Source organism: Cydia pomonella, chromosome 2, assembly GCF_033807575.1.
Source record: "Cydia pomonella isolate Wapato2018A chromosome 2, ilCydPomo1, whole genome shotgun sequence".
NCBI classification, from domain to species: Eukaryota; Metazoa; Arthropoda; class Insecta; order Lepidoptera; family Tortricidae; genus Cydia; species Cydia pomonella.
Window position 1 is genome coordinate 32,701,038 of NC_084704.1, and position 23,638 is coordinate 32,724,675.

At 37.8% G+C, this 23,638-nt stretch overlaps 1 protein-coding gene across 1 annotated transcript; it reads left to right on the plus strand.

Annotated features, from left to right (window-relative positions):
• Positions 1–20,360: 20,360 nt before the first annotated feature.
• Positions 20,361–23,299, plus strand: LOC133515398 (leucine-rich repeat-containing protein 24-like). The gene has a single exon (XM_061847936.1). The coding sequence runs from the start codon at positions 20,787–20,789 to the stop codon at positions 22,749–22,751; it is 1,965 nt and encodes a 654-aa protein (XP_061703920.1). The 5' UTR covers positions 20,361–20,786; the 3' UTR covers positions 22,752–23,299.
• Positions 23,300–23,638: the final 339 nt, after the last annotated feature.

A 23,638-nucleotide genomic window follows, 5' to 3' on the forward strand; every position in this document is an offset into this window, starting at 1 on the left:
GTAAACACCGCAAGAAATAAGCTGAACAGCTCCTTGGCAGTGCGCCGGACCGACTCCAGCCATGTAATTATTACACCATTTTAATTAAAATTGCGACTAACCTCATGCCTTAAATTTCCTCTATTAAATTAAGAGGAATAGCAATTTCCACTTTTACCTCAACTGCTGCTCAAAGTTTTATTTCCATAATTTCTTTTAATTTTGGGAAGTGTGCGACTGTGCGTGTATTTTAATTTTAGATGAATGAGTACTTTATAGTCTTTCGTGTTGAGCTTATTTTAAAGGTACAGTGGTATGCTTTCAGAATAAGATTTATTTCAAGTTGCTGCTGAAAATACATCCGAGTATCCTTTATCCGCTATATTTCATGAACTTCTTAACAAAATATTAGTTTCGCTTTATGCATTGCGCTTGTATTAATATATTGACATAAATGAATTCAGAGTAAATTGGTCAGACAAGACGCTGTTAAAGACATAAATATACCAGACAAAAAAAAGTAGGCTTCCTGACATTTCAAAGGTTGGAGCTTTCCACTATGTTGTGACTTAGGTACGTAACGCTAATGTAAGCGATACCATCGCATTGGAAAGCCCCATCAGAGATCGTTCCGATATACATTAATATCAAATGAACGGCAGATATACGTATTTTAATGCACTTTATCTGCCCCCGATATAGGGCGCTTACTCATCGGACAATCTGAAAGCGAATGAACGAGTAAAGTTAGTTTTATACTACGTAGCTGAGTAGTGGTATCAGTATTCAGATTTTAATCATTTAAAATCTTAAATTAATTTATTGGCGCTTGTTGGTCGATCATATGGTATCATCATCTAACGCATCAAGTTGGTTAACATTTTAATAGGCCTCTCACCGCTATATCTTGACACCAGGTAGTATTTAAGCCAAAATAAGCTAAAGATAGTATTTAATCCACTTCGGCTAAATATCGGCAAAGGTTAAAAGCATGACTGAATTAAAAATATAGCTTTGTTGCGGTTTTCGACAACTGTTTGCGCAGTCCGAGCGCATTGGTTCCACAGTTCCACGGGGAAACCGACAGGAACGACAAACGTTTGAAGTGGCACTTTGCCGGTAGCCGTCCACAATCAAGGAATAGCCGTGTCGACAGCTCTGGATTCTGGATTTCTGGGTTCTGGATTGTGGCAGCTTTGGATGATTTATTATGTAACTAACGTTCCGTCAGTAAAGGTTTTTTTACAAGTTTTTATTTAACTTGCCCTGTTAGTATGTATGTTCGTTGGTTATAGTTAGTGTGCTAGTGTGGGTGTGGGTCAAATCTCGGAATCTAAATTTAACCTATTTCCAGATTTTCCTGAAATCCGCATTCATATGTAAGTCGGGGACAACACAATATTATGGCACCTTCGAGCTGATCTGATGACGGAGACAGAAGGTGGCCATAGGAACTCTGTGATGAAACAACGCAACCTAATTGTGTTTGAGGTTTTTAGAATTGTCTCGATGAGTATTAGTTGCCTGCGGTAAGAAAAGTACAGTCAGCGAAAAATGAAAATTTTGCTAAAAACTTATTTAAAATATAAAGCGTACTTATTTATGAGCACATTATAGTAGCTACACCAAAAACCTAAGTACAAAATGAAGGCAAGTATGAGACACAAAATTAGTGGTAGAATGAAGTCGAGAAAGATGGCAACTGGGAAAAGATTAAAAACACCCGACATTTGAAAAGGTGGCAAGTCGCCGGTCTAACCAATATGATGGTAGAACCTAAGGGAGCGTGCATGATCTGTAGGGTGAAGCACGGCAGCCTCCAGCTTAGTGACATAATTCCTAAATACTTACTTAGACCACCATATTTTTATTATATTAAAAATACTTACGCCCGTTTGATTAAAAAGGGAATAGATAACAGTTCGCGTCTTTGTAACGGATTCCTACCACTGTTCACGAAATGTATTTGTTACAAACGCGGATATCTGTATTGCCATTCATGCCGACGCGTGTCCGCATTTTTAGGTCAAAAATAACGAACGGGGTTGGGTGTTTGTATTCAGACAATGAAATTGGAGGAAATATTTAGATACTGTTATTGTACAATAAATAAAAAAAATATTTTCTATTCTATTCGTAAATAGAGAACTTCAGTGACATTCTGTCAATTGACAAATTCTGTTATTATTTACGTGTTAAGAGGAAAGGGGACGGACGCTTCTCCATATAAATCCATTTTCTTCCTCCCCATCCATTTACTTCATTTTCAGCCTCCATTTTCTTCTTTAGATATTAACAAAAAAGAAAGTATATTTACACAGTTTTATGTATTGACCTTGACTTTTTTCGATTGATTATTATAAGAGTTATAGTCGTTAGATTTGTAGCTGGCCCCTAACAGCGCATCCTTTGTCTATTGTTAACTAAAACGGCGCGTGCCACTACCTGCAAAAAAAAGGGCTCGGCCACTTTAACCGGTCATTTAATTACAACTAGGGATTGCAATCCGGATTATTCGAACTTCGAAAATCCGGATTATCCGCCAATTTTTCAAGCCTTTTCAAAATCCGGATTTTTAAACCAAAATCCGAATTTTTGGATTTTTGTCAAACTATGATACAATTGCTTTTTGCACCATTAAAATGTTCTGATTACTGAAAATACGCGTCAAGCGAGTTGTCTGGCCGTGCTGCCACTGCTGCCCGAGCGCTCGCTCACTGGCCTTAGGCCTTACCCCCTTCTTGGGATTAGGACTTTAACACATCTCTGCCACTGCCACTAAAACGACACCGCGTACCGTATTACATGTTTCTCCGCGATACCTGGGCGGACCGAGAGTGAAACAATGGCAAATCTGTGAGGTGCGGTTCTGGTTGTTTTTTTTTCTTGATTAGCTCTCGATGCTGTCATGTTTCGCAGCGAAATATGTAACGGGGTACTGCGGTATAGGTTCCGTAGCGGAGATGTGATAAAACCCTCAATAAATTTTGATTTCAGTGTTGTGAGGTTGTCGAATTCTTAATTAAAATTATTAAAGAAGATATTTTTTTGTTCCCAAGATACTTTTGTTATTAATATAACTGTGTAATGAATATAACGTGTTAATGATCATAAGATATGATATAAATATATGATATTTCAATTTATTCCTAGTACCAAGAAAAAATTCCCTAAATCCGGATTTTATCCGAAGTTCGGATTTCTGCGTAAAAATTATCCGAAAATCCGGATTTGGTGAAATAGATTCGGATTTGCAATCCCTAATTACAACTCCTATGGTAATTGAAATAAGATTCAAAATGAACAAATGGAAAAATAATTTGCGATTTCTTATGTGGTCCCTACACGGTTACTGAGTGCCGGCGAGTCGAACGTTACCGAACCAGTCTAAAATGTGTCCTCGATATGCGTAACAAAGGCGCGTTATCGGAGAGCACACCTACACTGGTTTTTTGAGCGTTGGACTAGCCCGCGCTCAGGTGCCAATTAGAATTATACGACCCTTTTTTGAAGGTAGTGGCACGCGCGGTTTTAGTTAACAATAGACAAAAGATAAGCCGCGTCGAGCCAGCTTCAAATCGAACGACTATACGAACAAAACAAATTACATATAAACTTTAAAATGCTCCTAAGTTTTGCAATAATTAACAATTCAAAAAAATCAAACGAAAGGATATAGATCAAATTGTGCCAGTGTGAGGAAAATGGGGACTACGTTTGTATGGGAAGACGGATTCGGGGCGGTCGTCCACTTTCGTCTTAAAATTCGTGGTTTTGGTCGGCCCCAATGTGCCAATATTAATTACATTATTTATAAATTCCCTAAAGTTATAAACCATTTTTAAACAAAATTTTGGTAAGTACATCCCAAAACTACGACGGTGCCGGTTTTAAGCCACAATAACCACAAATCGTGATTTTATTATATATACATTGGACAACTTTTGTTTTGGATTTAGTCGAAAATGCTGTATTTTTTTTAAATACTGATAAAACTTCGTTTAATATTGACCAGTATCTGTATATATAGGTACCTAATGCTTATCTTCATATTTATATATAACCGGAAATTATATTAATCATATGTACCCAGTTATGTATAATTCGGTGATAAGAAGACACATTGAACTTTAAAAGGTTCATCGCACTCGTCTTGTTAAACCCGTCAAAGCGGAAAGCGCTTTGAACCCGCCAATTATATCTGGGGTGGGCGCACAAGGGAACGACACTAGACTAGCTTAATTCAGAATTGAAAAAAAAAGTTTCCCATCCCATGTAGGAGAATGCAAATTGTGGTAGACCGCGGGCCAGGAGCATATTTCGTCAGTCATCGCCTCCCGGCTGATACTTTGTCAGATGATAGTTTAGATGCCGTTTTAAACTTAAAAAAACCGTCAGCCGGTTCTATCGCGGTGGAATGACCGTCAGCTGTAAAATGAACATGTAAAAAATATGCGCCTACCACTTTATGTGCGGCAAAGTATGCGTAATGTGTAAATTGCGTAATCCGTTGATGGCTTTTTAGGCTATTACGCCTGATGAAATGCTACATGCAACGTTTCACGATTTGTTTTTGCTACACTATAAGGTATAGCGCTTATTTTTTACATGTTCATGCGACCAGCTGATTTTTTTACCACCACGGTATAACCGGCTGACGATTTTTTAAATTAACAACAGGATCTAAACTATCATTTGACAAAGTATCAAACGGGAGGCGATAACAATTTTTTTTTGTTTTACGTGTTTTGGTGGCTGCCATTCCTCAATCCACCAACGGAGCGGCAACTGACGTCCACGAGGGCTCATCATACCTAGCCGTTAACCACTACACGAGTTTACAGCCGGGAGGCGATTGGTCATAGAAATTGTTCCTGGCTCGCGGTCTATGGGTTGTTCCCGATAGTTGCCACAGAGTTGAGTTACCGGTTTTTTTCCAGTTTTTGAAGAACATTTATTTTAAACTTCTGCATTTTCTGCAAATACTTTAATTTTGAAAGCACAGAAACATTATTATAAGGTTTTGTATGCAGGGATTTAAAGGGGGCGTAACGCCAGGAAGTTAGAAGGGAACAATAGATATGGCGCGCTGTGCGAAAGTTGTGACGGTCGATATGGCCATCGTACGGATTTTTACCTTTTATCGCAATTAATCTGAAAATACAAGCATACCTACTTCCGTTTTAAATTATAACAAATTATATTATGTACATACTGCTATGGTACGCAAAGTAAAGATAAACAGCTGAAATTAAGCAAAAAAATAAACACGAATGAAATTCATTCATAAAGTTATGCACTTTTGCAGTTCCTTGTCCGTAAACTTTTCATATAAGTTAGGGACCAATTCATTATCGGTAATTACTATTTCATTACCGATAGTTAGTTACCACGTACCAGCAGTACTTGTCCGTAGTAACAGCTTGGTAGAGCTCAACGAGGGGGGGGGGGGGCGGGTTTAGGGTCGGCAACGCGCATGTAACTCCTCTGGAGTTGCAGGCGCCCATAGGCTACGGAGACTGCTTACCATCAGGCGGACCGTATACTTGTTTGCCACCGATATAGTATAAAAAAAAAGCAGGTTTCGGAAACTTTTGATTTTCCAATCGTTTTTGTTTATTCACCCAGGAATAAAAAGGAATTCGTTTCCGTTTCCGGTTACCGGTTAAAGAACTGTGTTGATATACGAGTTTATGCCAAATTCGTTGACCTTCGCTATTTGTGGAATAAAATTAAACGGTTAAATTAAAAATATCAGAGCATGACAAAACCAATAAGTATTGCTGTATATTTTACGCATGAAAACAAGTTTAACCGAGACCCAGAGACTATCCGAGAGCCGAGAGTAACCGGTATTATAATATAGTTCTCCGCGAACCAAAAATGTTCGTTCTCTTCTTACCGGTAGGAGATTAAAATATATCAGTACTCGTGCAATTAAATAACCGGTTTATAAAAGAACGAAATAATATACGTTTTGGAAAGATAATAACAGGTATTTGAATACCGGTTCCGTGCCCTGTTAGTAAGTATTGGGAGTAACCTCAAATAGCCATGGGGCGGGGCAGGCGGCGAGGCGAGCGAAGTTAGTCCGTGCTTTTTAATTTACCAAGCGACCTATGCCATTACGCCGTTATCGCGCCGGTTGCTCCCAGATCTTAAATACGCCCTGAAATGGCCTCGCTACATTATCCGCAATAAGCTTACTGTGATATTGAAAAGTAGATTCAATAACATAGCCATAATACATCTAAAGTTATGTTTGATGTCAATATCAGTGTTCGGCGTCGCTTTGATTCGTTATCGTAGTGACGTCTATTGCGACGACGTCACGTCACTACTTACAGTTATAGTGGCGTCATAAATCAATAACGACACATGAGACGTTCATAACTATTATAGGTAAAGTTTGTCGTCGTCTCCAAAATAATATTGTAATATACCTACGCAATCAAAATTTGGAGCGATTGCTAGTATATATCTTATACCTTTAAACGAGCAATTCTTGTATATATATATATATATTTCTGTGATCTCGGAAACGGCTCTAACGATTTCGCTGAAATTTGGTATATAGGGCTTTTTGGGGGTATACAATCTATCTAGATTAGTCTTATGTTTGGGAAAACGCGTGTTTTCGAGTTTTCATGCGTTTTTCTTACGACGCAGAATATGGTCGCTAATTTCGTGTTGCCGGCCACTGTCCGTCTGGTCCAGCGGGTTAAGACTCGGACTGCTAAACGAGTGTTACGGGTTCGACTCTCGCCCGATGACTAACTTTTGTTTTTTTTTTTATATGTTCAAGTTTATATATAATTTTTTAATTTTTATTGTTTTAGACAAGTTTAATTTAGTAAAAAAATGTAGTTAAGATTATCACCTATACACCACCATATTACAATAAATAGTTATAACCGAGCAAAGCTCGGTCGCCCAGGTACTTATGTATTATCGGAAAAGCATCAATAATTGAGTTTATCGGTATAGGAACTCCGAAAAAGGGGGCAGTTAGCAACCAGAAAACATTGCTAGGTTTCGTGGAGGAGTTGCAGTGGTTAGTGTAGCGTTACCTTGTTTTTCACGCAAAATAGGCACAATGGTTGTCGATTTACGGAAAATTCCCAGCAGAACTAACTATAGGTAGCGGCTCCCTATCTGTCATTACATTTTGCCCCCTAGAATCCGATGTCTGATCATGCATTACAAGAATTAGGTAGGTACTAGCAACCAGTTTTCTTAGTGCTTCTTCTTATCTTAACGTTTTCTTAATCGCGTCTGAAGGAGCTCGCTAAGCTACCTAATGCTATTAAGTGTCGTAGACACGAGATTTTTAGGAAAGCGATCGTCCAAAGTAAACGGGAAGCTGCTAAAGTTTAGTTAGGATTACGCAGACACATTATTTTTACTATTAACAATTCATGAATTACTGCTGCCATAAGCAGGTAAGCTATTAATGTCCGCCAAAGCTCGGAACCAATTAATTATAGTAATTTATTCATAGACGCCACATATAGATGGATATGGACTGGCCGCAACCATCTTTATAGTTTATTTAACATTAAGTACCGTGGATTGGGGTTACTTTGATTCCTGGGTTTACTTTGATAAAAACTTTACCTCAGGTTCAAACTCGAATATTACGCTTTCTGAACGCATCCTTTAGATATTTTTTTTACGATTGGCAAGATTGAAAGTCACTGGCAGTTTGTGATTTGTGTCCGAGGGATAAACCACGTCGATTTATGAAAAAAAAAATTTAAGTATTAGTTTTCTGTACTTTTAATAGCCTATATAACTTCTAATGTACAATGTTCTATATAGTAAATACATAAATTTGATGTTATTCATTGAATCAGGCATGTATCGGCCTATGACATAGACTCATGAATCTCATGATGCAAATCATAATCATGAATGACGGCCATTTGTATTGATCGCCTATAAGGATTTACTTTGATCACGGATCAATGACACCCCGCAAATTATAGTTTTTTTAGATTATCTAGATAATTAATGGTATCTTAACAGGTTTTTGTCGTATTGTTTTAGAATAATGCCTCTAACATATAAAAAACGATTAGATTCCCGAGCATATCGGAACTACTCTGAAAAAGTTTTAAATCGGGTTGTGATTGTGACAGAAGTGGTCGAAGGCAGGCTGTCGATACGCCATACATCCGAATATCATGGTATTGTTGGTATTGTATGGTATTGTAAGTTTGATAGCTAAAGAGTTCAGTTATGCTTCTAAACATAAATAACTAAAATATGAGACTGTTGTGAAATAAACTAGATTTTTATTAAATTATCCTTGTTTTTTTTTTGTTAAAGTAACCCCAAATGCAGAAAAATCCTTATAAATCCTAAACCTGCGAACAGATTTTTTTATGTTTTGAAGTTTGACTCTCTATAGGGGTTACTATCGGATTCCGTCGAAAAAAACGGGAGTATCAAAGTAACCCCAAATTCAGTTTAAAGTTGATCACCACTTTTATATTTTATTTCAGGAGATACATTAAAAATTAAAAATATATTATTAGGGAAATCGATCGAGGAGCAAAAACCGATACTGCCATTTTTTTTAGATTCCATATCCGGGGAGACAAATACATATTAATTTTGAAATTGATCAAAGTAACCCCAATCCACGGTACATCAATATTTTACGCAGGACACTTTCTGTTAAGAGGGACAGGGAAACAACATATAACAACTTTTCTCCGGTCTTCACAGAAAAAAAAAACAAGACTACATTTCTCAACTGATATACGTATTTTCATCTAAGATTAATAATATATATAGCTTGGACTACGATTATCTCACTAACTGTTTGAGAAAATTAAATTCAAGATTGAAAGTCTTGAGACGAGAATTTTATTACTTGGCCTAAATATATAATTGATCAAAAATGACTTTTTACATTAATTAATTTCATTAGGATTTGTATATCAAATAGTTCTTAGCCCAAAGACATACAGTACAACACATTTTATTTCTTGGACGAAGACAATTTCGACTTTGCTTATATCAAAATTTGAAAAGATCTTGAAACAATTTTTTTTTTTCTGTGTAGTAGAAAGTGTCTTGAAAAATATAATAACCCCTTTATCGACACGATATGCCAGCCGCAGCAAAGCCATGAACGCCCGAGAGCCATGACAATTTATCTCCTGTTATGGCCATCATCTTGCAATTTTCGTTTGATATATGATATTTTTAGTCCATAACAGTCTTCAAGGTCGCTTATTTATTAGGCACTTAATTTGAAGTGTCCAAACGAGGCACTTGCTCTAGTGTTTTTCCCAGACTCTTTAACGAACGTAGACGGTTCGGTAATAATCTTCAATTAAACGGACACCCTAATTATAACTGTTATTAGTAGTTCCGGCGGCCAGCGATGCGAATACCTAAAGTTTCAATTCGGACAGTTATACATACTCTTGAATAATGGATAAACTAGTTTAGTTCGAATGTTTCGGGAGCAATTATGGTTGGCCTAATGAGGAATCGTGTGAGAGGTTCTCATTTGTTTAATTGTTTTGTTTTCATTTCGATTAACACCCTAATTAAAATATCAGAAAGGTATCTATTTTCACTGTAATATTTTATTGCTAAATATAATCCAATTCATGATCTTTTCAGAAATTGCGAAGCGTTTGGTTGACGTAACTGGTGGCCGAAGAGGTGGCAGCTTCCCCGCACAACGCATGTGTGAGCACTGCGATATTTGCGATGCAACGAGGGAATGTCGCCAGCATCCTTGCCTCCTTTTTACAATGCCTCAAAGCTCTATTTTGGATTTAAGCTAGTTATAGTAATACCTCTGTATATATCCATGATGTATATTGTTATTGTAAATAAAATGTTTATACTCATTAAATTGTTTTCCGATATTACAAGTTTCACACTTAAACTCGTGGACCGAATTGGATGTGTTTTTTTTTTTACAGCAGTTATTAAGCGGTGGTTTTGTTGTTTAGAATTTTGTATTGACTGTTTTTTTTATGGAGGATAGGCAGGCGTTTGACCACGATCACACCTGATGGTAAGTGATGATGCGGTCTACGGTGGAGCATGCTTACCTATGAGATACCTATTTACTCTAGCCTTGAAGAGATTCAGATTGTACTCATGCGGAAACACAGACTCGGGCAGGGCATTCCACTCCTTGGTAGTTCGGATAAGGAATGTTGATATGGTCATATTTCCAAGCCGATGACTAAGTCATCAATAAGCAAGATCTTTATAGAGGTTAAATTGTAGATGTAATTTGAAATTTATTTTTATTTTATTTTATTTTATTTATTTAAGGTTTACCAACAGATACAACACTACAAAAAATACAGATAAAAACCCAAAAATACATGAGTAAGTGTCTATCCAATAATAGGTAAACACAACATGCGTTAATACTTAATATATATTTAACTTATTACAAATTAATATTAAATTAATTTTAAATTTAATATATATTTAATATATATTTGCACAACAATTACTCACTATGTCGTGTATGACGCATTAATCCACGAAACATGAATTGTGTAAGAGAGGCGAGTCACCGTTAGCTCATGTAGTCACACTTGCACAATTCGAAATCGTGTGAATTATCCCACACCAATGCTCACGGGCCTTATTCTCAAATGTGCATATGAAGTACAATACATTTTAGCTGGCTGATTATTAACTGAAATAAATGTAATATGCTAAAAAAAGTGACTAAGCCCTCCAGTGACTGAGGCCGGATTCGAACCGGCGGCTCAGCTTACGTGGCTACCGCCCTGGGCCTCTATGGTACCCAGTCACAGTGGTACCCGTCCCAATTTTTCGAGTATATGAGTATGTAGTATGTACTATGTTCATTGCTGTCGTGTAAGGCAATCCAACGTATTGTACATACTTATATATCGCATCACGCCAAAATCATGGTACTTATACTTCAAAATTTGGCTTGGCACCGACTTCAAACATATCAGCTGGTAAAGCATATACTTAAAAAAGGATAATATTTTATTTAAATTATTATTTCAATGTAAGTCTTTAAGGATGTCTACACGTTCTGGCGGTATCGATAGATACATCAAACATCAAACCCACCCAGTACCTATACCTACTTGTAAAAGTAGTTGGGTACGCGTCAAAAATGTAATCTGGTTTTCGCTCGGGTAAAGATGACACCGAAGTCTCATTTATTGCATAAGACCGTCCATCAACAGCCGTAACAGCCGATTGGAGTATTCATTCAATTATTGTATACTGCATTCTCGCGCAACTAATTAATGTTTTTATTTTATTTTATTTTTATTTCCCACACTTACAACTATTTTTACAGGTACTAAACCTAAGACAATAGTGTAACTACTTATATATAAAAATACAATTTAAAATATATCATTAAATCTATAACATAATATATACAATGCTGACTTTGTGAATTCATTCAGAGAACATGAGAATATGTCAATATTCTCCGCTATTACGTTGAGGGTCCGCACAGCGCGCGTCAGCGGCGCCAGACCCAGCAGATTTGTGCGCCCGCGCGGCTCGGCCAGCAATCGCGGCCGACGCCGGCGCCACACATACCCGTCGGGCACGTACACGCTCACATACCTCAATACCTGACTGTTGTGCAGTTTTCCTCTGAGCAGTTTAAAAATGTATGTTGCCAGGCATAGCTCTCTGCGCACCCGTAACTCGTTATAAGTTGCTGTTAGCTGGGATAATTGCAACTATGGGACAAATGCAATTACTTACCTGCTGTAAATTTACGGTAGTCTAGAGCTAGAGCCACTTATACCATGGGTGCCATGCTGCCATGAATACAAGTGGCTCTAGACTTCTTGTATTTTTAGTGTTCAATATATTAAAACGTATATTAACGTATACATTTACGTAACGGTCACTCACGTTTATTAACGTATTTTTTATGTATTTTCTGCGTCAGTCCGCCAACGCGAGCTTTCAATGAAGCTCCTCGGTGCGGAGTGAAACATGTCGAGCGTTTTTCGACTTAAAATACACGAGTGGCCTGTTTTAATATATATTTTCTTTTAAACCTAAGCAAAGCTTGTACTTTGGGTACTAGGCGACGATATACATACGTATATATATACACACTTATACACATAGAAAACACGCATTACTCAGGAATAAATCAATACTCTTACCGGGAATTGAACCCGGGACCATCGGCTTCATAGGCAGGGTCACTGTCACTACACACTAGGTCAGACCGGTCGGATGTCTCTCAAGGAAGCTTTGTTATTAACATTTTTAGAGTAGTTGCATTTGCCCCATAGTTGCAATTGCCCTGACTGACCTTACACAATTATTGTGGTTTTTCTATATCGGTTACAGCTGATATATTCAGGGCATCTTTTTAAAAATTTAAATCTTGCGAGTGAATATGCGTGGTGGGGTGGAACTGCAAACGCGTGCGATACTTTGACACACACATTGAAATTATATAATTCCGATTATATTATTTGACGACCGGTTTGGCCTAGTGGGTAGTGACCCTGCCTACGAAGCTAATGGTCCCGGGTTCAAATCCTGGTAAGGGCATGTATTTGTGTGATGACCATGGATATTTGTTCAGTTCAGTTCAGTTATTTATTCAGTAACACCATTAAGTGTGTATGAAACATAATTATACAATCAATCAATAATCAATATACACATTACTTAACATTACAAAAAAAAACTTAAAAATAAACAGAAAAAAATATTTACAACAATCATTAATATTATACAACATGTCAAAAACCTTGAATAAAATATGTATAAGTGCCTAGTGGAATAATTAAAATAACCGGAAATACAATAAATAAATGTGAAAAAAAAAGTCAATTCATACCTATTAGTTACCTACATTAAAAAATTCCTCTACCGTGTACACACTTCTCTTCTCTGTCAAAAAAGCATTCAATTTATTTTTAAATGTCAAAGTGTTGCATATTATCTTAAGTTCAGCAGTCATCAGCATGTTCCTGAGTCATGGATGTTTTCTATGTATTTATAAATATTTATATATTATATATATCGTTGTCTAAGTACCCTCAACACAAGCCTTATTGAGCTTACAGTGGGACTTAGTCAATTTGTGTAATAATGTCCTATAATATTTATTTATTTTATTTATAATTCCAAATTTCAAAATTTAAAGTTCAAAATTCAAAAATTTATTCTGCAAGTAGGCCTCAAGGGCTCTTTTACAAGTCAATACAACATTTATAGTAACATCATATAGTGACATGAAAAATACATAACAACATTTATAAATACAACAGCCAATACCTGGGTAAACATTACATTATAATAATCTTAAAATAAATAATTAATACAATACAATAGAGATGTATAGTCTCTATGGTTAAAAAAACATTAAATCTGGAGATGTAAAAGGTCCCCAATGTCAGAGTACTAATACTAATAAAATTTGGAGGTGTAAAGTCTCTCCAAGTGTCAAAATAAAATTTATACTAAATAAATAAACCGCGTCTGGACTGTTAAACTAGCAGTCTCATAAACTAATGCTACATTCTGTACATAACTAGTATGTACCAAGTCAAGTATATTATACAATATGACAGAGAAGTATAGTCTCCACGGTTAATACATTAAGTTTGGATATGTATAAGGTCCCCACGGTCTGAGAAAAATAATAATACACAATAATAAGATTTGGAGGTGTAAAGGTTCTCCAAATGTCAAAGAATAAAAAAAATAAAAAATTGTATGAAATACATATTTCACGTCAAGAGACTGTTAAGCTAACAATCTTAAAACTAGTTCTACAGAATACATAACTACTATGTATTTAATATGTCAATGTCATCATCAAAATAACTAAAACATAACAAACATTAATACATAAGGTTGAACAGCTAGAAACAACAGCGCCATATGCCTCTCCGGGACACTGCACGCAAAACTATTACAGCTTTTGAGACTGGATACTTGGCCATGATTCCGTGTCTCCCAAGTAGTCATCTATTTTATAGTATCCCTTTTTGAGAAGTGCATTTTTGACGTATTGCTTGAATGAAGTATAGGGCAGGTTCCATGCCTCTAAGAGTACTTTGTTATAAAATGTTACACAGTTTCCCATGATCGATTTTTTAACTTTCTGTAGACGAAACTTGGATATAAACTTGGTATTATAACTATGGATAGCAGACAGTTTCTTAAAGGACTTTATATTCTTATGCGTATACATTATCACATCTAGTATGTATTGTGAAGCTACTGTGAGAATATCTATTTCCTTGAATCGTTCTCTCAGTGAGTCACGAGAAGCCATGTTATAAATAGATCTGATTGCGAAAATTTGACACATTTCGTCTTTTTCGCATTAAGAAGTAAGTTATTTGCTGTGAACCATTCTAGTACCTTTTCCAAAGTTTCATTGACTTGGCTATAATCGCTCAGTTTCCTGTCAACTTTGAAAATTAGTGAGGTGTCATCAGCAAATAAGACTATCTCACATTTATGTTTTACAAGGTTCGGCAGATCATTTATATATACAAGGAAGAGAAAAGGACCCAAAATTGAACCCTGTGGAACTCCGAGCTTTACAGTCATTCCAGTAGACTCCGTTCCATTTACAACCACTTTCTGGGTTCTTTGGTTTAAGTAAGACTTAACAAGGCTTAGAGCTTCCGTTGACAGACCGTAGTGCTTCAGCTTGTGTAGAAGTGTGCTGTACGCTTTAAATAGAGGAATGACCTTACTGTACTTCATCAGATCGGGAAATACACATTCTCTAACACAAGCATTAAATATATCGGCCAAAAACGGTGCCACTACGTCGATTACAGATTGCATGACTTTCACAGAGATTCATTTAGAATGTGACACTTTTGTATGAAGAAAAAAAAACTTATTTTTTTAAAGTTACAAAAAGTTAGGTTTAGGTCTAAAATAACAAAATATGTTTAAAAAAGTACCCGCGGTTTTATATAATTTAGCATGATCTAACGAGGTACAAAATACATAGTTAACTCCATACAAATACTTAATTTTTAAGTCATTGATAAGTTTTATTTGTCAACGAATAATGACTTTATACATAGAAATGTAAATAAAGCACAGAAAAATAATTTTATTGTTAGTCGTCAGCCGTTTCATAGGCTTAAATTAATTATCGGGTTAAAATATAATGATTTTGGATTTATTTTGAACATATGAAAATATCAGATTAAGCAAAACACACTTTCGAAAATATAGGTAATTATGAAGTTTCTTTAAAAACTTCGAGACCGTTGAGCGACATCTTCGGTACAGCATGTTTTAAATATACAGATTGTAATCATACTTAATTAGGCAACTTTTCAGAGGTATTACACTTGAAATTTGAAAATACTTAGAAATGACACACATTGTATATTTTAACACAAAAGTTATTTTCATTTAATTATTTTAGGCACACAGGTGCTTGTAACTTATGCCTCGTTGTTTAATTACTTCAGAGACTTACTTTGTTTAGATACCTAATACACGTCACGCAATAATGAAAATACGCGTATTTCATTAAACATACCTAATACACTCGCTAAATAGAAACCTCTCACCTGAGACAGCAGCTGTACGAAAAACTTTGTTTCTAAAGCCTATTTATTATATAATCCTATTTTAGAATTGTTGCCTATTCAACAAAAATATAGAGACCGACGCTCAATTGTTGAGCAAATTGTACAACAATAAACTTTAACAAGCGATCCCTAATACAATATCGGAGTTCTTAAAACAAAGCTTTTCAACTGTAATAATATTTAGAAATTAAAATTCCGAATACAAAGGGTGATTACATTACAATACCACTGACAAATATCGGGCCGGCCTTCTTCCGTACGTTTGCGTGCGCTCATCTGATGTTGTCATAACAATCGAGCCAGTTTTGAGATTCTAAGAATGTTGAATGTGTGCTTAAGATGTTTCGTCTTCATTTATAATGGATGGTGCATTTATTGAGTAAACAAGGTCCGAGTGGCTGATAAACGATTTCCGTTTTTCGACTTGACGCTGCGCTGCTAGCAGTTCACGATATTGTATTAGTGGATTAGATTAGATAAAGTTAGTTATAGTTGAAAATTAAATGTTTTTACTTAAAAAAGCACAAATCCAGAAAAAAGTCCGTCAAGTGTACTTATACAGAAAATAAAAATAATAAGCAATCATTTTGTGGGGGCCTATCTTCCGAGTACTGAGACTTAGTCCATTGCTTTCACCCAATAACCTAGTTCATTTTAGATTCCATCAACTTTCAATAGTCCTTACACCCTGGCGGGTACACGGACAAGGACAGCATCCGTTCGGTGTACTTATCCCTTACATTTCATTAGTGTCTAACGGGCCTCTATGTGTTGGTTTCGGCTCCGCGCATGCCTCCCAAAGGTCTGGAACACCAATGTTCTGTGATGGGAAAGATAAGCAATAAAAATAAAAATAATTAAGATGCCCTAAATTTACTTAGCTAAAATCTAAAATGTCAATATGCTGTATATAATATGTAATTCAATAGAAATTATTTTTAATGTAAATGCTATAAATAAAATAGTAATATTTGTTTTGTTCACTATACTCTTTAACTGAATACGGCGATATCGATACTAAAATAACAGTTATTTTATTTAAATCTGCGATCAAACATGTCGTCAGAGGTTTCATTTCTGATACTGGCGGGTAAGCGCTGATACAGCGACGTAAGGAAAGTAGGTAAGTAAGCAATCAGTTGTCATGTTAATACTGCAGCCAGTCATTAAATTATCAAATCGCAGCGCTGTTGGTATAAAAAAACATAGGTATACTATAAAGGCATGTACTTTATTGTGAGACGATGCGCTTGGAAGAATTTAACGCGAACATCAGACCAACACGGCTTGGACGACTCGCACACATGTCACGTTCGTACTAGACGCACGAACGGACATCAAACAATTCTGTTTGTATTTAATGACCGTGAAGCATCCGTCCAAATTTTAGTGTTCTTTCTTCCGTGCGAGGCTTTCTATCGTTTACCGCGAAAGTGAAATGTTTTACTGTATTAGAAAGCCTTGGAAACCTTATTAGCGGGGAACATATGGGCGGCAGTCGTGCATGCACGGGCCCTGGGTGATTCACAACGTTTATCGCCCCACTCAACCAGTAAAGTGTGATATTAGATAAAGGGCTTTCGAAAGAAACCGTGAGCCCACCCACTTTTTTATTTGGGATTTTCTTTTCATTCTCAAGCTCTTTAGATCTTTAAAACGTCCAATTCAATTATAACAAGTCATCTGTGTTAGAGAGATAAAGATCGGTAATGAATCAATCGCATTCATTTAAAAAAAAACAATAAAGGTAATAGAGATACTATATGCCGTAACCGTTCCATTGTGGGTAGAAAATAAGTCTCTAAGGATTTCTGTTCAATTATAGATCGTGTCATTTACGAAGACGCGTGCCTCAACTGGTGTCAGATCAGGATCAGAATCATGATTCTGAGTATAATAAATGAAATTTCCTAATCTAAACAAATAGCACCTACTGATTTCTGAGAAGAGATCGCTCTTGCAAGAGGACCGCTTGTTGTCTGTCTCTATCTTATCTATATTATTTGTATATTTTGCTGAGGTGTGCTAATAAATTTGTAGATATAGATAGTATGTACTGAGGTCAAATTATACTAGTTTCAAGCTCTAAGCTGGGGCAACTGTGTGTTATAGCTAAGCCAGGTGTGTTGGCAGATGACGGCGCCAAAAAACGTCGCGAGCGTGCGGGCCGCGTGCCTGGCGGCTGCCGACGCAGCCGCCCGCCGGCTGCTACCGTTTGCTAATTATTTACTCATTATGAAGCCCTTTGTTCCTGACAGGGTTCAGCATTATCGGGGTTGAGCGCGGAATTAAAATCGCGGTTTGAGCCGCGAAAACAAAGTTGTTTGCATATTGTCAGAGGGGAATTACGCGTTGTTTCTTACCGGTAATTCATTTCGGCTTATTTGCGCAAAATATGGCTCTGAATCTTATTTAGTTGTGTATATGGAGAAAGATATGCAATACTAATATTTTGGACAAAAAAAGCGAAGTGGACAGCAACATAATATACAAGATATTATCGCAAATCAAATTTCAAATATACAACAATTTCAGATATTGAGTGCATATGTATAATAATTATTTATAGCCTGCATACGTATAGTAATTATGTCCCTGCGTACACAAGTACAAATTCAATTCGAGTTTTGAAAAAATAATGTGCATGGATAAATGAAAGAAAGTCCCAACTTCCAAAGCACACATTAATCAGACGATGCATGGTGAATACGGATCAAACACATTTTAGAAAAAGGTCACTTCGCTGCTACATATACATACATAATATTTATGTATCCCGTTTTTCTTATTTCCTGCAGTACTTGCTAAAAAAATTAGTATCCCGTCCGTAAGAATGCAGCGTAAAAATTAGCTTTAGATTTCCCTAACTTTGCTATGTCTACAAGAAAGATGCGAACGAGTTAACCATACTATAAAATGTGTATGACCAAAACAAATGTGCAAGTTACTAGAAGTTTGCAAAAAGATGCCAGAGATCTAGAAAATTCCAGGAAAAATTCACAGGAACCAAGGGAAACTTTCATTTTGGAAATAGAAAATTTGGATTCCTTTACAAAAATATGAGAAATTGCCGATTTATTCCATGTGGAAATTTCGAAATTTTATACATTTTCCGACGCCATACCTATCAGTAAAGGTACGTAAGCAGTTAGATAACAGGTGCAGACAGAACTGTGTTTGGCCTCGAGAATATGCAAATATTTAAGTAACGAATTTTTTGCTATCACATGCATAAATTGCCTAATTAAGTAATTAGTTAAGTAGGTAGTAGGTATACCTAGGTATCATATTACTTTTGATATATTTAAAATATCATTTTTACTAGCTAGGTAGGTAGGTATTTTTACTCGGTATGTAGGTAGGTAGCTAGGTAGGTTTTATATTGTCAATTATTCAAAGGCCTAAATGTATGAAAATCCGACGCATGATAATCACCTATTGGCCTGGGGAGAGCTTATATACAACACATAAGTACGGAAATACAATACGGTGTATTTTTATGTACATTTCGATGCCTAGTATTGTATTTGTTTCCTAACACCTGTTAATGGGCTAGTTGACATTTTTTTCATTAATGGTATCAATCGATCAGGTTTTTTCATACCACGTCGGTGGCAAACAAGCATACGGCCCGCTTGATAGTAATCAGGTTTGTTTTGAGGATCTAAATGTCTACATGGGACCCATTGCCTTAAAGCAATACTCGTACAAAAGTCACAAATGATAGTCAAAGTCTGACAATCGGACTTTACTGACGAAACGCTTCAAACAAAATAGTAATAGGTACATCATCGTCACGTCACGATGTAACATCACTATTGCTTAGAAGCCGTTTCGATATATGCAACACAAGGAAATTGCGATTTTGTATGTGAAATATTGCGTTTATGCATATATGTAATTGTTATACATTTTTATAAATAAAATGTAAGGTATCGAATACCATTGTAGGTGCCATTATTTTTTCCTTTTTTTGATACTTGGAGGTATTTTTTGTTATTATTCCCATATTTATTTAAGTTTCTATTTTAAAGTTTTCTATCTATTTAACGAGATATAATTATAAAGTTCAACACGTGTCAACAACCCCGTTATTATTAGGAATCGGACGGTCGTTTCCTAATAACAATTTACACTACACTGGTTCACGTAAGTAACGAATGTTGATATAAATAAACCAATTTAATGTATATTTCCCTAGTGGAAGCGCTCTACCTATATTATATAACTGAGTTCAACAGCGTAGAAGCAAGGAGGCGTAATCTTGTTATCAATGACACTTGATTGGCCACTATTCAGGGCTGAGAGCATCGGGCCATGGTACTAGGTACTATCACGGATTCCAGGCGGCCGTGCCCGAGCCTGTGGTTAACCAAGCGTCTCAGTAGTCCACTAATAACCGCTCTACATATCGTCGACCGTCAAATCTACCCATATGCTATGTTTCTGGCCATTGATAACATAAGCACGGTACGGGTGTCCTATTCATAAGTTACTTGTTTAAACAAGCTACGTGCTTTTACGAAGTAGAGCGGTTTATTTTTTTACGCAAAACGTGATTCCGACTATTACGAATATCCATTCATTTTTATGAATGAAAATGCGCTTAAACGCCACATCCTGTTATATTGTTTGGGATACCTGCGACGGTCCCCGGCGTGGCTATTTATAATTAGTCGTCTACCTGGCCTGTCCCGACGTGATCTCAACAAATAGTTTAGAATTCTATAACAATTGAAGCGGTTTGGCGGCGCGGCGGCGGCGAGGGGCACTGAATGCACCGCCCCACCACCGCTCAGGTATTTGTGAATGAACGTGACGGGCTGGCGCAGGGGACCGCTCGGCCGCGGCCACTCTCAGGTAGAAAATTACACTTTTGGAATTCTTTCAACACTGCTGTTGCGGAGCTACTCGACGCTCTGGGCCGCGAAGCCGCAGCGCGGGGCGCGGGGGCGCTGCGGCGCATGCGTTGCGTTCTTTTTACACAGACGATCCCTCTCTCCCTCAGTTGATTTACAGCCGCCGCGGATGCGTGCCGTGCCGTCATGTTTCCCTCGCCAACTTTTTCGAGTAGTGACGTGATACGATATACGAACCCAGTGATGAAGTACGTTCGGTTCGACTGACTCGAGAGGATATTGTGCACACGATATCGCGGAACTTTGATTGGAGGAAATGCAGTGAAAGTGACAATTAGCGGTAAATTGGATAAATATGAAAATGAGGTGGTTTATAGTGACAGTGAATGTAGTGATGTGGAAAACTGTATTAGCCGGCATCGCGCCCGCCGGGTCGTGTCCCGCGGTGTGCGAGTGCAAGTGGAAGGGTGGCAAACAGACGGTTGAGTGTGTGGACCGCGCGCTCATCACGGTGCCGCAGCCCGTGGACCCGGCGACGCAGGTGCTGGACCTGTCGGGTAATAACCTGCAGATCCTGCCGCAGGACGCGTTCGCACGCACCGGCCTCGTCAACCTGCAGCGGATCTACCTCCGCAGCTGCAGTATCGGCCAAATACACGACCGAGCTTTCAAAGGCCTAACTAACTTAGTTGAATTAGATCTTTCTCATAATCTACTCACTCAAATACCTTCTAATAGCTTCAGGGACGCCCCGTTCCTTAGAGATCTTACGATAGCTCAAAACCCAATCTTAAAAGTTCATTCTGAGTCATTAAGTAATTTGGGAAGTGTCGTGAAGCTCGATTTGTCAAAGTGTGATATAAGAGAAATAGCTCCCGATTCATTTAGAAATCTAAGATCTTTGGAGTCGTTAAAACTAAACATGAACAAATTGAGAGAGTTACCACTCACTTCCTTAGAAAGACTGGAAAAATTAAGAGCAATAGATCTGTCAGATAACCATTGGACGTGCGACTGTCGGCTCCGCGAGCTTAAGCTTTGGCTAGGCAAGCGGAAGCTCCTCTCAACGCCGAGTTGCTCCGCGCCGACCAGGCTCGCAAATCGGCCCTTTTCGGAGCTAGCCATCGAAGAGTTCGCCTGCAAGCCGGAAATATTGCCTGTCAGTCGACATGTCATGGCGGACGCCGGAGGAAACGCCACTATAACATGCAAGACGGAAGCTGTGCCGAGCGCTAACATTAACTGGTATTGGAATGGCCGCTTACTCCAAAACGGAAGTCATTTTAACTCTCACCAAAAAACATACATCTTCGAGGAAGGTGACGCGAAAAAGAAATCTATGTTAGTATTAACTAATATACAAGTCTCCGAGCCTATCGAGTTCTACTGCGTCGCTACTAATAACGGTGGAAATGCGGAAGCCAATTTTACACTGCATATCAGTCAGAGCAGTTTACAAACAACCCTGGGAAGCGCTCAAATTGCGAGTCTTGGCGCTGCATTATTCATACTTATTGTTATAATTTCATTAGGATTATTAATTACATTTGTACGATTTCGTCCACCACCCGCGTGCGAAAGCAAAACGCCTAACACACTGGACAGAGTGGTGTCGGGTAATGAAGTGCATCCGGCCGTGGCCGACAGGCCGCACGGTGCGGTGTTAGTTAATAGGCAAGAAACTATGAATTACAATGACCCCAAATGTAACCCGGTGCTGAAACCTCCTAGAGTGAGCGATATACCTTACACCACTAATCACTACGAAGGCAGAGGGAGTCTCGTGACCGCCGGCGGGCCGGTAGTGGTCTCACCGACAGCTTCAGCCGGTATCGATCCCGATCTTATCAACGGCACGAGGCCGGACAGTGCCACTCGACCGGGGAGTGGCGAGTACGCACGCGAAGGTTCCGACTCCTTATACCCGTCTGGTCTTTGGGATCAAATGAAAATGGCGCAAGCCAGCAATCTAGCTCGGGCGGTGAGCTCAGCGATTCCGGCGTACTACAACGACCGGACGCCTATAATCGAGAACTGCAGCGTGAACGGGTCCCAGGAGGAGCTGGGGTATATGAGTCGGACGTTCCCGCGTTCGCACGCGGCAACGGCGACGACGACGGCGCCGGCGGCAGCGGGCGACGCGCCGTACCCGGCGGACTACGGGCTGCCGGTGGCGGGCACGGGCGCGGCGGGCGCGCGCACGCTGCGCGTCTGGCAGCGCGCGCCGCCCGTGCTGCCGCCGGTCCTCAAGAGGGTGCTCACCATCACGCGGCCCTCGTCAGAGGAGAGCTTTCAGGATGGCTGTGCCACTGATGTATAGATTTTATAAATATTGCAATGTTACATATCTACGGTATAAGTGAAGAGACGACAGAATTGTAAATTCATACGTAAATTAAGAATGGTATGTATTAACTGTACCTAAATAGGCCTTAGTGTAATATTTTTTGTATGATATAACTTATTTATATAGATAGATAAGTATTTGGAAAGTTACTTTGGGTCCCGATGTAGGATCCGCGACTGATTAGTTGAAGGATGAATCTAAGTGTAATATATTATTAACGTGATATGGAATGGTATTGACTATGATCGCCAAATAATTAAATAACGTTTAAATATTAAATTTCTTCGTTGTTGAGTCGAAGCCCGATGAAGTCGCATAAAACAGTATAATATATGTGTAAGTAACACACAGATATTATTATTATTATCCAAAGATGTTGAACTCCTGTCAAGATAAATGTAAAAATAATGTTATTACACGATGAATGTTGTTCGATGTACGATAATAATTATATGTGTATTTTTTGTTGAAAAGAATAAAAATACTAACTGGAAATAATAAACAGGGCGACTGTCAAACTATTTTTTGTTTTATTACGCACCTTCAACAGTTTATAAATACAATATACGGTTTGGATTGTTGAACACTTAAACAGTTAACTACAATTACTTAATAGGCTCTCATTTTTGTTTATTTATAATTTATTTAATTTAATTTTCAAGTTAAGTCAAAGTTATCTTAATTAAATCTCGAGGCTCTCCTATTTGTTAACCACTTTTTAAATATTCTTGTCACGTCGTACTTTTATTCCCACGGTAGATATTGTATATTTTCTCTCGATGGAAACCCATGTCTTAATTTTTGTTTTAAAATGATTAAGACAGGTTAGGTTTATTTAATAATAAACTGACTTATGCAAA

Excerpts from the sequence above, each read along its gene's own strand:
- LOC133515398 (XM_061847936.1), top strand. The coding sequence starts at position 20,787 with ATGAAAATGAGGTGGTTTATAGTGACAGTGAATGTAGTGATGTGGAAA.